The sequence below is a fragment of the Coregonus lavaretus genome, assembly GCF_964263955.1.
Source record: "Coregonus lavaretus genome assembly, chromosome: 8".
NCBI lineage: Eukaryota > Metazoa > Chordata > Actinopteri > Salmoniformes > Salmonidae > Coregonus > Coregonus lavaretus.
The window spans coordinates 43,788,270-43,803,968 of NC_139995.1; the positions used below are offsets into that span (position 1 = coordinate 43,788,270).

General features: G+C 42.6%; 1 protein-coding gene across 1 annotated transcript; it reads left to right on the plus strand.

The window, feature by feature from the left end:
• Window positions 1-1,401: 1,401 nt before the first annotated feature.
• LOC311134214 (differentially expressed in FDCP 6 homolog) lies at window positions 1,402-14,697 on the plus strand. The gene is made up of 12 exons (XM_084167824.1): window positions 1,402-1,534; window positions 2,533-2,673; window positions 2,785-2,967; window positions 3,146-3,373; window positions 3,519-3,665; window positions 3,860-3,968; window positions 4,254-4,441; window positions 4,691-4,801; window positions 5,054-5,220; window positions 6,527-6,725; window positions 13,841-13,931; window positions 14,078-14,697. The coding sequence occupies exons 1-12, from the start codon at window positions 1,439-1,441 to the stop codon at window positions 14,311-14,313; spliced, it is 1,896 nt and encodes a 631-aa protein (XP_084023950.1). The 5' UTR covers window positions 1,402-1,438; the 3' UTR covers window positions 14,314-14,697.
• Window positions 14,698-15,699: the final 1,002 nt, after the last annotated feature.

The window sequence follows — 15,699 nt, forward strand, 5'->3', positions numbered from 1 at the left end:
CCCCTGTGTGGTTCTGGGATTTTTGCTCACCGTTCTTGTGATCATTTTGACCCCATGGGGTGAGATCTTGCGTGGAGCCCCAGATCGAGGGAGATTATCAGTGGTCTTGTATGTCTTCCATTTCCTAATAATTGCTCCCACAGTTGATTTCTTCAAACCAAGCTGCTTACCTATTGCAGATTCAGTCTTCCCAGCCTGGTGCAGGTCTACAATTTTGTTTCTGGTGTCCTTTGACAGCTCTTTGGTCTTGGCCATAGTGGAGTTTGGAGTGTGACTGTTTGAGGTTGTGGACAGGTGTCTTTTATACTGATAACAAGTTCAAACAGGTGCCATTAATACAGGTAACGAGTGGAGGACAGAGGAGCCTCTTAAAGAAGAAGTTACAGGTCTGTGAGAGCCAGAAATCTTGCTTGTTAGTAGGTGACCAAATACTTATTTTCCACCATAATTTGCAAATAAATTCATTAAAAATCCTACAATGTGATTTTCTGGAAAAACATTCTCAATTAGTCTGTCATAGTTGACGTGTACCTATGATGAAAATTACAGGCCTCTCTCATCTTTTTAAGTGGGAGAACTTGCACAATTGGTGGCTGACTAAATACTTTTTTTCCCCACTGTATACATATCCTTTAAAAAAATATATTTCCCTTTATTACTTTCCAACCCCACCACCCCTTCCCTAATTGGAGTAAACTAGTTAACAACAACGCTTAGGCCTCTACTTCCAGCTTATACATACTATATACATTACTTGATTGGTTATGTGCGTCATCGTCATAACCGGATATGGCTAACCTATTAATGAGGAGCAGCAGATAGTAGCTCGGTGGACTGCATGTTAATTGTCTGATTTAAGAGTTATTAAACATCACTAAACCGGATAATTCACTTCCTGGTCTCCATCATGACATATTCTGACCTGCCTTATTAAATAACCAGGAAACTGTTATTGATTATGAGAAGCACATTTAATAATTGTATTTTTATGTGGTTATGATGTATTATATGAGTAATTGCTCGTAATTGAAGAAGTGAATTGTTTGGTCCTTTTGCCATGCTCAGGCTTGTCAATCACACCTGCGTTTGGGAGCGCCAATTATCCTGTGGTATTGCAGTGGGTGTGTTTGAGCGGTAAGCCTAACGAAGCCGGCTGTAGACGAAAGTCGGTGAGTGAAGTCGGGGAGTTGCATCTGCGACAGTCAGATGCTGTCCTCTGGTGGCCAATTCCAAATATACCCCACACTGTTGCCCTTGGTGACCCTTTACAGTTGTCCTGTTTTCTACAGATAGGTTGCGCCAGTGAGCTTCAGGGCACCCATTTATCAAAGAGCAGGATGTGGGGGTTTACTGAGACACACACAGGTCTGTGTGTCGTACACATACATACACACACACAGCAATGCAGTAAAATAAGCAGAGCTGAGCAGAAGCAGTCATGGAGTTGAGAGCTGAACTGCTGAAGTCCATCTGGTATGCCTTCACCTCTCTGGACGTGGAGAAGAGTGGGAAGGTGTCCAAGTCCCAGCTAAAGGTGAGAGGTCAGGGGTCAAGTTGGGGGGCAGTATAGGGGTCAAAGAGCAGGGAGGACAGGAGTGATGTTCTTCAGTATGTCTCTCTGTCCTTCCAATGTGTTGGTTTGTGTGTTATTGACGTTTTTACACTTAATTGTTTTTGTTAATCTTTTCAGCATATTTTTATTGTTTGAGGAAAATTATATTTTTATATCATTGGCATCAGAACTTGTTTTATTTGTTTATTTATTGATCTAGTCAGGTCAACCCCATTAGATGAGACACTTTATTTTCAAGATCTGATCTCTTTCCTGTTAGCTCAATGCGTGGGTGTGATCTTTCCTCTAGCGTGAGCCACACAGCCCTGTATACTGATTTGTGTCTTAGATAATGTTATTGTCTTGATCAAACCCCTTCTATTGGCATTTGATCACATTCGTAATGAACTTCATTATTGCACAGCCCTAGTTTTGACGTTTGGCCCCCCTCCTCAAGTCTAGATTAACAAACACATGACTGTAACTGGGCTAATTGCTGGGATTATGTATGGGCCAGACTATGGAGAAGCAGTCATCAGTAATCTGCTATGGTGATAGGCCTATCTCTATGTTCAGAGGCAGACCCTCTCTGAGCCCCCTCACGCATCTGAGTGGCTGGTGGTGTGTTATTGCACTGGTGTTTGGGTGAATACGTGTGTGCTGGATTGTCGTGTGCTATGGGTCAGTGATGCTGTGTTGTGTTGTGTTGCGTTGTGTGTGGGATCAGGCATTGTGACGTTTCTAATCCCAGTCACACTGAGGGGATTGGGCTCTGAGTCCCAGCCGTCGCTATTTTGACATCGTCAAAGAGTCCCTGTCTCACCCCCTCCATCTCCTTGCTCTAAGACTACATGCTCCAAAACTGGAATTCTAGAAGTTGTAATTGACATTTTTGCTGGCATAGAATGTTTGAGATTTTATGAAGAAAGAAATCTCTTTCCGTCTGTCTGTCTGTATGTCTGTCTCTCCCGGTCTTGTAGGTTTTGTCTCATAACCTGTACACTGCGCTGAACATCCCCCACAACCCTGTGGCTCTAGAGGACCACTTCAGAGATGATGATGATGGACCGGTGTCCAACCAGGGGTACATGCCCTACCTCAACAAATTTATACTGGACAAGGTACTGTACAGACACACACACAGGCACGCACACACACACACGCACGCACGCACGCACGCACGCACGCACACACACACACATACACTTGACATCCTCTTTTTCTGACCCCAGGTGGTTGAGGGCACGTTTGATAAGGAGAATGTAGATGAGTTCTGCTGGACTCTCTGTGCCAAAAAGAACTACCAGCCTAAAAATGGCGTGAGTGTTCTGCCTGATAAAGACGCTTTCCATCTCTGGTGCCTCTTCAACTTCCTGTCTGAAGACAAGTATCCACTGATCCTGGCCCCTGAGGAGGTGAGTTCTTAGCCCTGGACATATAATCCAAAATCATTTCCCTATTTTCTTTCTTCCATTCATCAACCTTTCATGCAAATCTTGCAATAATGTCAATGGGAGATTTGGGCGAAAATTCTGTCTCAAGTTAAGATTTGTCCCATTATGTGTCCCGTTCATTCCCTATGGCCCCTATCAGGTGGAATACCTCCTGAAGAAGATCTGCTTAGCCATGAGTGTGGAGCTTAGCTGTGTGGACATTGAGGATTTCATATCCCAGGAGGCTGTGCAGCAGAGCGGCATCACAGTGTGGGCCTTCCTGGACTTTGTCAACACCGGGAGGCTGACCAGAGGTGTGGAGAAGGACTCTGTCACCATGGCGATAGACAAGGTCTACCAGGAGATAGTGGGCAATATCATAAAAGAGGTGCTTTTAAACATAAAGATAATTAGAAATGTTTGTGTTGGTGTGCATGTAATATGCATGTAATATGCATGTAATAAACATATAATACAGTATTTATATAACTAGGCATGTGTACCTTTGTGTTGGTGTATGTAACTGTCCTCAGGGGTATCTGTGGAAGAAGGGCCACTTGCGTAGGAACTGGAACGAGCGCTGGTTCTCTCTCCGGCCCAGTACTCTGCATTACTACGTCAGTGAGGACCACAAGGAGTGTAAAGGCTGTATCGAGCTGGACCACAACTGCTTTGTGGAGGTACACAATGCTGGGTTATGTAGAATAGAAGGGCTGGGCTGAGGGATTTGTTCAGACAGGAATGCTTCAGGGTAACATACATATAATGAATATGAAGCACCCCATTCTTTATAACAATAAGAACGTTGGAGTATGCAAGTTGTTGTTGTTATGGTAGTTATTTTCTCACCACTGTGTTGTGTTTGCACTGACAGGTGCTACCAGAGAAGGAGGGAAAGAGGTGTATGTTCTGTGTGAAGACGCTCACTAAGACCTACGAGATGAGCGCCTCCGACACCAAGCAGAGACAGGAGTGGACCACAGGTCAGAGATCATACTCTCTTCTGTACACTGCACACACACTGTGTTTTTAAAGCCACGAGAACATTTAGGAATGGATTTTGGGCAATTTCTAGGTGTGGGGGTGATATTCTATTGGCCAACGGTTGTAGAATCTGTGCCATGCGATATTTTATTAATAATAATAATAATAAATTACATTTGTAGAGCATTTACAGACATAAATCATGAATTCTACTAGCCCAGTCTAAAAAGTACTAGCCTCGGGCCTAAGCTTCATTTTGCCTAAGCAATATGTTGTTCCTGCAGCGATCCAGACAGCGATCCGTCTGTGTGTAGAGGGGAAGAACTCCCTGCATAAGGACCTGAAGCTGCGACGCAGAGAGCACAGGGAGGAGAAGGAGAGGAGGCGCACCGCCAAGGAGGAGGAGCTACAACGTCTGTGCCTCCTCCAGGGGGAGAGGGAGAGCAAGCTGGCTGAGCTGGAGCTCCTACAGGTGTGTGTGTGTGTGTGTGTGTGTGTGTGTGTGTGTGTGTGTGTGTGTGTGTGTGTGTGTGTGTGTGTGTGTGTGTGTGTGCGTGTTGTGAGAGAGTGAGAGACAGAGACAGAGACAGTGAGAGTTACAGTGAGTTACAGTGAGAGTAGGAGTGAGAGATCATTATGAAGAAAACTGAACTTTGGATAGCCATGTGATAAAAGCATCACAATAACTGCTGTTATTTTTGTTGGTATAATCGGTGTGCAGGAGGCGCAGAGGCACTCCCAGGCAGCTCTGCTGCAGGAGGAGCAGAAGAGGAGACAGAAACATGAGGAGCTGCAGAGAACCCTGCAGGAGCAGCTACAGCAGGCTGAGGAGGTGAGAGGCTAAGGAGATGAGGAGGTGTGAGGAGGAGGAGATGAGCCGGGTAAGGAAAGGAGGTAGAGGTAAGAGGAGGAAGGAGAAGAGGAGAGAGGAGAAGAGGAAGAGAAGGTGAAAAGGATTAGTAGAGGAGAAGGAAGGTGTGAGACAATGAGAAGAAGGACCCAACATACATGTCTAACTCTAAAGATATTTAAGGGTTTAACTGTGGCTTTGTCCTGGTTTAAGTGTGTGTTTGTCGTGGGCCAGGTGCGATACAACATGCAGGCGGAGATGGCCCTGAAGGAGGCGGAGACAGACCGCCAGCGGAAGAGGATCAGGGAGCTGGAGGAGACGCAGCTCCGCCTGGAGGAGGCCCTGCACCAGGAGATCAGAGCTAGACAGAACGAGGAGGCCTACCGCCTCGCACAGGCCAGGTAACACACACACACACACATACACACTGTATGTACAGAATACACACACACATACGCACACACGCACAAACACACACACACACGCACACACGCACAAACACACGTACAAACACACACACGCACACACACGTACACACAGGTCACAAACATCCGGGAAAAGGACTATCTGACTATCTTATACCCCCTGACACTTACATGTCTTCTGTAAATGTCTGACACTTCTTAGTGCTCACAGTTTCCTCTCATTTCAGTCACACTTTCAAAAAAAGACGGTGGGGGGACGTTTCACGTTAGAAGTGATGGCCTTGACCTGCTAGCCACAGTATGTGCTTCATTTAGTGAAATCTGCAAACCCCAATGGTGTCTTTTTGATGATTACCCAAATCAAAAACTAGCCAAACCAAAAAGACCGCTAGTATTAATATGAAGTTGTACCTGAGTTTATCTAAAATGCAAGGAACCCTCAGACAAACACACACACACACACACAGCTGTGTTTGTTGGTAGATGTGTTTGCTCTCAGAGAGACCCAACGATTTCCTGTCATCTCTGCTCGGTACTTGTGGTTTGTCTGTTTTCTCAGGAACTGAACATCTTATGGTGTTATTTTCTTTTTTTTAACCCCCTAGAAGAGCTCATGTTTACTTTTTCCATAACCCTGCTCTCTGATTGGTCCCTTCGTTATGACATTGTCATAATCGTGCTCTCTGACTGGTCCCTTGATAATGACATTGTCATAACCCTGCTCTCTGATTGGTCCTTGATTATGAAATTGTCATACCTCTGCTCTCTGATTTGTCCCATCATAATTCCATCATAATAACTCTGCTCTCTGCACCACTCGGGCTCCCGAGTGGCAGCGGTCTAAGGCACTGCATCTCAGTGCTTGAGGCGTCACTACAGACCCCCTGGTTCCATTCCAGCCGGCCGTGATTGGGAGTCCCATAGGGCGGCGCACAATTGGCCCAGCGTCGTCCGGGTTTGGCTGGTGTAGGCCGTCATTGTAAATAAGAATTTGTTCTTAACTGACTTGCCTAGTTAAATAAAATAAAAATAAAAATAAAAATCATCAAAACGCTGCTCTCTGATTGTTCCTTCATAATGACAACGTCACATACCATAAGGAAATCAGGACGCCAACAGAAGTTTGAGAATATGCAATAAATGGGCATCCCTAATCTGTAACTTTAACATTGGTCCAGCGCACTAATTTTAGAGCTCCAACTAAGCTTGAAGTGTAGTGTGATTAGAACCCTGCATAAGGGTTCTGCATAAGGGTTCTCTCCTTCTCTCTCTTCACCACCAGGCTGCTGGTGGATGAGGAGGAGAAGATGAAGGTCCTGCTGGCCCTCCAAGAGGAACAGGAGCAGTACATCCTGAAGACCCAGAGAGAGAAGCAGGAGCTCAGGCAGGAGATGGTAACCAAGTCCCAGGCTTTGGAGGAGGCCCAACACCAGCTGGAGAAGGTTCGGGCCAGCCGGCACAGAATGGACCAGGACATTGCAGTGAGTGAAACAAATCTTTATCGAACCCTACATCTTCTGCTAAATACAAATCTGGGAACTAATGTGCAGAGAACTACAGCTACTCGACAGCTACTCTTCTATACTGCTCAATTTATACACTTGCCCCCATCCCCCCCGTTCCCCAATACACATGGAAATATTGTACTATAAATTGTGCCTTCATGTATTATACTTATGCTAAGATTTTACTATTTCTTATTGTTGTTGCATTGTCGAGAAGGAACCTGCAAGTAAGCATTTAGTTGGAAAATGTATACCATACGTATCCCGTACATACGACTAATAAAACTTGAATCTACTCAACAAGCAATTATAGTCCGGTTAACTACCTTTGCTGCGCCCGTTTCTGTGTGATCGGGCATGCATGTGTATAATGTGGACGGCAAGATGAACATCTGTCTAAACAGATCCACAAGGTAGGTGGATGATTTTAAATATGTTATTGGACCATAAACAGATATGGCTCATTAACCTTAACGGACCAAATAATGATGATCCACGCTTCTTTGAAAATATATATAATAAATTATCAACCCTGCAAGCAGTACAATACTCTATTATTATGGTGGGAGATTATAATACTGTTTTAAATAGCTCAATGGACCGTAAAGGAAATCACACTACAAACTATCACCCTCATGCTTTTAAGGAAATCATGAATGTCATGGATACATTTGAACTAGTGGATATATGGAGGCTTAAATATCCTGACCTAGTGAGATATACATGGCGGAGACTCAATCAAGCTAGTCGTCTTGACTTCTTTCTTATGTCATTCTCGTTGGCACCAAAAGTTTTTAAAGTGTTGATAGGGGACAGAATGCGGTTGGACCATCATAGAATTGGCATATACATTACTGAATTTCCACGTGGGCAAGGATATTGGAAATGTAATCAAAGCCTATTGGATGATAACTTGCTTTTAACTAGAACTTTTCTGACATAACATAGGTACAGCAAATCCCCTTATTGTATGGGACACTTTTAAATGTACTCATCTCGAAAACAAAAGCAATTTAGGTCAAAAGAGTCCATACTAACAAAGGAAATAGAAGGTCTAACAGAACAGATAGATAGCAATAAAAACTGTAACAGAGGCTCAGAATAAATTAGAGGAAAAACAAAAAGAAATGGAGGAACTTATTCAAGAAAGATCAAGTGTAATATATTATAAAAATAAAGCAAACTGGATGGAATATTACATTTACATTTATGTCATTTAGCAGATGCTCTTATCCAGAGCGACTTACAAATTGGTGCATTAAACTTATGATAGCCAGTGGGACAACCACCCTATTTATTTATTTATTTTAATGGGGGTGTGGGAGAGGGGGGAGTAGAAGGATACATTTTTTACTATTCCAGGTATTCCTTAAAGAGGTAGGGTTTCAAGTGTCTCCGGAAGGTGGTCAGTGACTCCGCTGTCCTGGCGTCGTGGGGGAGCTTGTTCCACCATTGGGGTGCCAGAGCAGCGAATAGTTTTGACTGGGCTGAGCGGGAACTGTGCTTCCGTAGAGGTCGGGGGCTAGCAGGCCAGAGGTGGATGAACGTAGTGCCCTCGTTTGGGTGTAGGGTCTGATCAGAGCCTGAAGGTAAGGAGGTGCCATTCCCCTCACAGCTCCGTAGGCAAGCACCATGGTTTTGTAGTAGATGCAAGCTTCAACTGGAAGCCAGTGGAGTGTGCGGAGGAGCGGGGTGACATGAGAGAACTTGGGAAGGTTGAACACCAGATGGGCTGCAGCGTTCTGGATAAGTTGTAGGGGTTTAATGGCACAGGCAGGGAGCCCAGCCAACAGTGAGTTGCAGTAATCCAGACGGGAGATGACAAGTGCCTGGATTAGGACCTGTGCCGCTTTCTGTGTAAGGTAGGGTCGTACTCTGCGAATGTTGTAGGGCATGAACCTGCAGGATCGGGTCACCGCTTTGATGTTAGCGGAGAACGACAGGATGTTGTCCAGGGTCACGCCAAGGTTCTTTGCACTCTGGGAGGAGGACACAATGGAGTTGTCAACCGTGATGGCGAGATCCGGGAGGAAGAGCAGCTCCGTCTTGCCGAGGTTCAGCTTGAGGTGGTGATCCGACATCCACACTGATATGTCTGCCAGACATGCAGAGATGCGATTCGCCACCTGGTTATCAGAAGGGGGAAAGGAGAAAAATAATTGTGTGTCGTCTGCGTAGCAATGATAGGAGAGACCATGTGAGGATATGACAGAGCCAAGTGACTTGGTGTATAGAGATGGGGAAAAATGCACCAATTTTTATTTTTTTCTTCAACATAGAAATGCTACCAAAAAGAATTTACTTCAACTGGTTACAAATGACGGAGTCACCCATGATTCACCAAATTATATTTTGAAGGAGTACAAAGTAAGCATAAGTTTTCGTTTCAGTCGCCTCCATCTCCTCTAACTGAAGCTAATTGTATTGATTTTTTTCTATTGATAATGTAAAATTAACAGCCATACAGAAAGACTCATGTGAAGGTGAAATTACAGAGGAACTTCTGGATGCAATTAAAGACTTTAAATCTGGGAAAACTCCAGTTTTGGATGGCATACCAGTTGAGGTATACCAAACCGTTTTTTTTATACTCAGAGGACCGTTATTAGCATGTTTTAACCACTCCTATGTAAATGGTAGATTATCAGACACTCAAGAAGAAGGTCTGATTTCATTATTACTGAAACAGGATACAAGTGGGAAATATAAAGATCCAGTCCATTTAAAAAATTGGAGGCCCCTTACACTTCAGTGTATAGCGCATAGAATCAAAAAGGTATTGTCGGACATTATTAATTCTAATCAGACAGGTTTTTTACATGGACGATACATTGGAGATAATATAAGGCAAGTACTGGAAACAATAGAACACTATGAAAAATGTGGGAAACCAGGCATGCTATTCATAGCTGACTTTGAAAAGGCTTTTGATAAAGTACGACTGGAGTTTATATATAAATGCCTGGAGCATTTCAATTTTGGAGAATCTCTTATAAAATGGGTTAAAATCATGTATAGTAACCCTAGGTGTAAAATAGTAAATAATGGCTATTTCTACGAAAGTTTTAAACTGTCAAGAGGAGTAAAACAAGGTTGTCCACTATTGGCATATCTATTTATTATGGCCATTGAAATGTTAGCTATTAAAATTAGATCCAACAATAATATCAAGGGATTATAAATCCAGGGCTTAAAAACAAAGGTGTCATTGTACGATGATGATTCATGTTTTCTTTTAAATCCACAACTTGAATCCCTCCACAGCCTCATAGAGGATTACAACCAAATTATGATAAATGTACAATTTTACGTATTGGATCACTAAACAATACAATTTTTACATTACCGTGTAGTTTACCAATAAAATGGTCTGATGGTGATGTGGATATACTTGGAATACCTATCCCAAAATAAATTAATGATCTCACTCAAATACATTTTAATAGAAAGATAAGATCTTGCTACCATGGAAAGGTAAATACCTGTCTATTTGTGGACAAATCACCCTGATTAACTCTTTAGTATTATCCCAGTTTACCTATTTGCTTATGGTCTTGCCTACGCCTAGCGAACTGTTTTTTAAATTATTAAATATTAAAGCATTAAACCTATCACTAAAGGCTTCAGTCATACAAAAGTTATACTTAAATCCGAACTGGTTCTCTAGCAAATTATTAAGATTGTCTCACCCCATGTTCAAGAATGCCCTTTTTCCCTTTATTCAGATTACAACCTCTCACTTTCAGTTATTTGAAAAGGAAATGATCTCTCAAATATCACTATTTCTAAAACAAGCCATGGAAAGTTGGTTGCAATTTCAATGTAATCCTCCAGAAACGACAGAACAAATAATGTAACAAAAATATGTTTGAAAAAATGTTTTAAAAAGGTATAATATTCGTAAGTGATATCATAGGTAGTTATGTCGCACATGCAGCTAACAAAAACATATGGAAATGTCTGCTCTACCGAAAATTACAACCAAATAATTGCAGCATTACTGCAAAAATGGAAGAGGAAAGTGGAAGAGGGAAAAAGTAAGGAACTTGTCTGTCGGCCCTGTATTAAAGACCATAATTGGTTAAAGAAAATTGTGATAAATAAAAAAGTATACCAGTTTCATTTAAGAACCAAAGGATTGACAGCCGTCCCAAATAGATTGCAAAATAGTTGGGAAGAGATTTTTGACGTACCGATTCCATGGCAAATGGTTTATGAACTAATATACAAAACGACGCCGGATTCAAAACTTAGAATTTTTCCATTTCAATTATCATACAAAATTCTTGCTGCCAATAGAATGTTATTTATATGGGGGATACAATCTTCCCAGCTCTGCAGATTTTGCTGCGAAGAGACAGAATCATTCGATCATTTGTTTAGGTACTGTCCATTTGTAGCTTGTTTTTGGTCACAGCTCCAGGAATGGCTGAAGGATTGCAATATTTACCTGGAGCTAACCCTACTGGGTGATCTGAAAAGTCATAGTCAATCGATCAATAATATAATAACACTTTTAGCAACAACAACAAAAAAAATCAATTTACAATCTGTAGAAACAATGAGAATAGAAGGGTTCAGAGCTTTTGTGGAACATCACAGTACAGTTGAAAAATATATGGCAAATAGATATCCAATATGGATGGTGTTAAGAGATAGATGGGAGGGGTTGATTGGAGCTGAAGGTTGGGACTAATAACAGCTAATAACAACAAAATAACTAATGTAAAACATACTGTATCCATAATAAGTATATAGAACTTTCGTGAAAGAGCACAGTTTGAAAGATATGGCATGTAGAAGCAAACCGGATGGACATCATGAAAATGATCGGAGAGGTTAAGGGTAGAGGAAGCAAACAAAATAGAATTATTGTAAAATTGACTGTGTCCATAAAATGTATATAGTATGTATAAACTGGAAGTAGAGGCCTAAGTATTGTTGTTCACTAGTTTACTCCAATTAGGGGAGGGGTGGTGGGGTTGGAAAGTAATAAAGGGAAGAAAAATTTTTTAAGGACATGTAAACAGTGGGGAGAACAAGCATTTGATACACTGCCGATTTTGCAGGTTTTCCTACTTACAAAGCATGTAGAGGTCTGTAATTTTTATCATAGGTACACTTCAACTGTGAGAGACAGCTAAAACAAAAATCCAGAAAATCACATTGTATGATTTTTAAGTAATTAAATTGCATTTTATTGCATGACATAAGTATTTGATGCATCAGAAAAGCAGAACTTAATATTTGGTACAGAAACCTTTGTTTGCAATTACAGAGATCATACGTTTCCTGTAGGTCTTGACCAGGTTTGCACACACTGCAGCAGGGATTTTGGCCCACTCCTCCATACAGACCTTCTCCAGATCCTTCAGGTTTCGGGGCTGTCGCTGGGCAATATGGACTTTCAGCTCCCTCCAAAGATGTTCTATTGGGTTCAGGTCTGGAGACTGGCTAGGCCACTCCAGGACCTTGAGATGCTTCTTACGGAGCCACTCCTTAGTTGCCCTGGCTGTGTGTTTCGGGTCGTTGTCATGCTGGAAGACCCAGCCACGACCCATCTTCAATGCTCTTACTGAGGGAAGGAGGTTGTTGGCCAAGATCTCGCGATACATGGCCCCATCCATCCTCCCCTCAATACGGTGCAGTCGTCCTGTCCCCTTTGCGAAAAGCATCCCCAAAGAATGATGTTTCCACCTCCATGCTTCACGGTTGGGATGGTGTTCTTGGTGTTGTACTCATCCTTCTTCTTCCTCCTAACACGGCGAGTGGAGTTTAGACCAAAAAGCTCTATTTTTGTCTCATCAGACCACATGACCTTCTCCCATTCCTCCTCTGGATCATCCAGATGGTCATTGGCAAACTTCAGACGGGCCTGGACATGCGCTGGCTTGAGCAGGGGGACCTTGCGTGCGCTGCAGGATTTTAATCCATGACGGCGTAATATGTTACTAATGGTTTTCTTTGAGACTGTGGTCCCAGCTCTCTTCAGGTCATTGACCAGATCCTGCTGTGTAGTTCTGGGCTGATCCCTCACCTTCCTCGTGATCATTGATGCCCCACGAGGTGAGATCTTGCATGGAGCCCCAGACCGAGGGTGATTGACCGTCATCTTGAACTTCTTCCATTTTCTAATAATTGCGCCAACAGTTGTTGCCTTCTTACCAAGCTGCTTGCCTATTGTCCTGTAGCCCATCCCAGCCTTGTGCAGGTCTACAATTTTATCCCTGATGTCCTTACACAGCTCTCTGGTCTTGGCCATTGTGGAGAGGTTGGAGTCTGTTTGATTGAGTGTGTGGACAGGTGTATTTTATACAGGTAACGAGTTCAAACAGGTGCAGTTAATACAGGTAATGAGTGGAGAACCGGAGGGCTTCTTAAAGAAAACCTAACAGGTCTGTGAGAGCCGGAATTCTTACTGGTTGGTAGGTGATCAAATACTTATGTCATGCAATAAAATGCAAATGAATTACTTAAAAATCATACAATATGATTTTCTGGATTTTTGTTTTAGATTCCGTCTCTCACAGTTGAAGTGTACCTATGATAGAAATTACAGACCTCTACATGCTTTGTGAGTAGGAAAACCTGCAAAATCGGCAGTGTATCAAATACTTGTTCTCCCCACTGTATATGTATTTATATGCATGTGTATATGTATGTATGTATGTATGTGTATGTATGTATATGTATATATATATATTTGCGGGGAAAAAACATATGGGGGATTGGAAGTGATGCAGACAATTACATTGATGGAAGTTACAATCTATCTGCAATATTAAAGCTGATCTACCCCCTAAAATAAGATAACGTTCAGGATCTTAGCGGTCAGTGTAGATAGATGTTATGCAGGATAACTAGGATAACTATGTCAGTGTGCACGCTATGTTTTGTTTTTATCACACTCCTTCTTGTCCGATTAACATCTCAAAATGAAGCATCTGGATCCAGCATAAAACACAATAATGTATTATTTGATTCCCCCATTGTTTTGCTTTCACTCCCTCTCTCATTTTCTTCCCCTTCACCCTTTCTCATTCTCTTTCTCACCACCTCTCATCCCCCTTCCTCTCCATGGTCTCCCTCAGACTGCTCAGAGGAAGCTGCGGCAGGCCAGCACCAGTGTCAAACACTGGAACGTCCAGATGAACAGACTGATGCATCCTATTGGACCGGGAGGTGAGCTTAGTTGTGAGGGAAGTGTCATGGTGTGTAAAGCTAAGTGTGAACAGGGGCCTGTGTCAAACTCCTTGTCCTTCCTGCATCTCTCTCTCTTTCTCGCTCTCACTCTAATTCTCTCCTCCCCCTCCCTCTCTCTATCCCAGAGAGAAGACTCTCACTTGGATGCTCAGCGGTTCCGGTTGTGCGTGTGCCCTCCCTACATGACCCAAGCCTATGCCTGTACCATCAGAGGAGCGAGATAGAGAGGGAGAAGGAGAGAGAGAGAGAGAATGAGCAGGAGAACATAGAGGAGAAGGAGCGTGAGGAGAGAGTGAGCATCATAGGGAGAGAGGAGAGGCGTCTGTCTCAAGCCTCCAATGGGGACATGGACTGTGCCTGAGGCCCAACACCCCAAAGCTAATGTTAATGTAAATACATACCACTGGGACTGTACTATCAGATCATTTGATATCACCTTTTGTGTACTTAGAGGATGTATTTTTATGTGAGTGTTTTCAACTTTCTTTTCTGTCTCTCCTTGTCCTTACTTTGTCAATTACTATGACAGCAGTAATATTAGCAAAATAATGCAAATATTCTTGGTGCTTTCATGGCAGGAAAGTCTTCAAATTTGAATCATGAATTTGTTTATTCTGTAACCTCTTTTTAATTGTAATTGAAAACAAATGCTCTGTAACAAAAACATAGCAGTTGTCAATCATTTGATATATTTGATGTTTGTAATGAAACAACCTGAGTCTAAATAAATCCACTGGACAACTTGGATGATGACTGTTTTTGACATTTGCTTTCTCCTGAATTGTGGGGTGAAGTAGAATGGAAATAAATGCTGTTTAATGGTTGTTACATCATATCCTTTGTGGTTGCGCCTTCCTGCTCCTTCTCTTGAAGCAGTCTGCTTTTATGTACATCCTCCACCAAACTATTCTGCCGACATGTAAAACCCTGCAAAAGCTGTCCTCTACCTCTGCAGGAAACATAGTCAAGAGAGACACCTAGTGGCAGTGTGGTTGACACTGATGTGATGTATGTATGCATTTTGATGTATGTTAAAAGATGTATGTACAGTGGGGGAAAAAAGTATTTAGTCAGCCAGCAATTGTGCAAGTTCTCCCACTTAAAAAGATGAGAGAGGCCTGTAATTTTCATCATAGGTACACGTCAACTATGACAGACAAATTGAGGGAAAAAAATCCAGAAAATCACATTGTAGGATTTTTAATGAATTTATTTGCAAATTATGGTGGAAAATAAGTATTTGGTCACCTACAAACAAGCAAGATTTCTGGCTCTCACAGACCTGTAACTTATTCTTTAAGAGGCTCCTCTGTCCTCCACTCGTTACCTGCATTAATGGCACCTGTTTGAACTTGTTATCAGTATAAAAGACACCTGTCCACAACCTCAAACAGTCACACTCCAAGCTCCACTATGGCCAAGACCAAAGAGCTGTCAAAGGACACCAGAAACAAAATTGTAGACCTGCACCAGGCTGGGAAGACTGAATCTGCAATAGGTAAGCAGCTTGGTTTGAAGAAATCAACTGTGGGAGCAATTATTAGGAAATGGAAGACATACAAGACCACTTATAATCTCCCTCGATCTGGGGCTCCACGCAAGATCTCACCCCGTGGGGTCAAAATGATCACAAGAACGGTGAGCAAAAATCCCAGAACAACACGGGGGGACCTAGTGAATGACCTGCAGAGAGCTGGGACCAAAGTAACAAAGCCTACCATCAGTAATACACTACGCCGCCAGGGAC

Excerpts from the sequence above, each read along its gene's own strand:
- LOC311134214 (XM_084167824.1), top strand. The coding sequence starts at position 1,439 with ATGGAGTTGAGAGCTGAACTGCTGAAGTCCATCTGGTATGCCTTCACC. Across the intron at positions 6,726-13,840 it reads GAATGGACCAGGACATTGCA|ACTGCTCAGAGGAAGCTGCG; the intron begins GTGAGTGAAACA and ends GGTCTCCCTCAG. Across the intron at positions 13,932-14,077 it reads GCATCCTATTGGACCGGGAG|AGAGAAGACTCTCACTTGGA; the intron begins GTGAGCTTAGTT and ends TCTCTATCCCAG.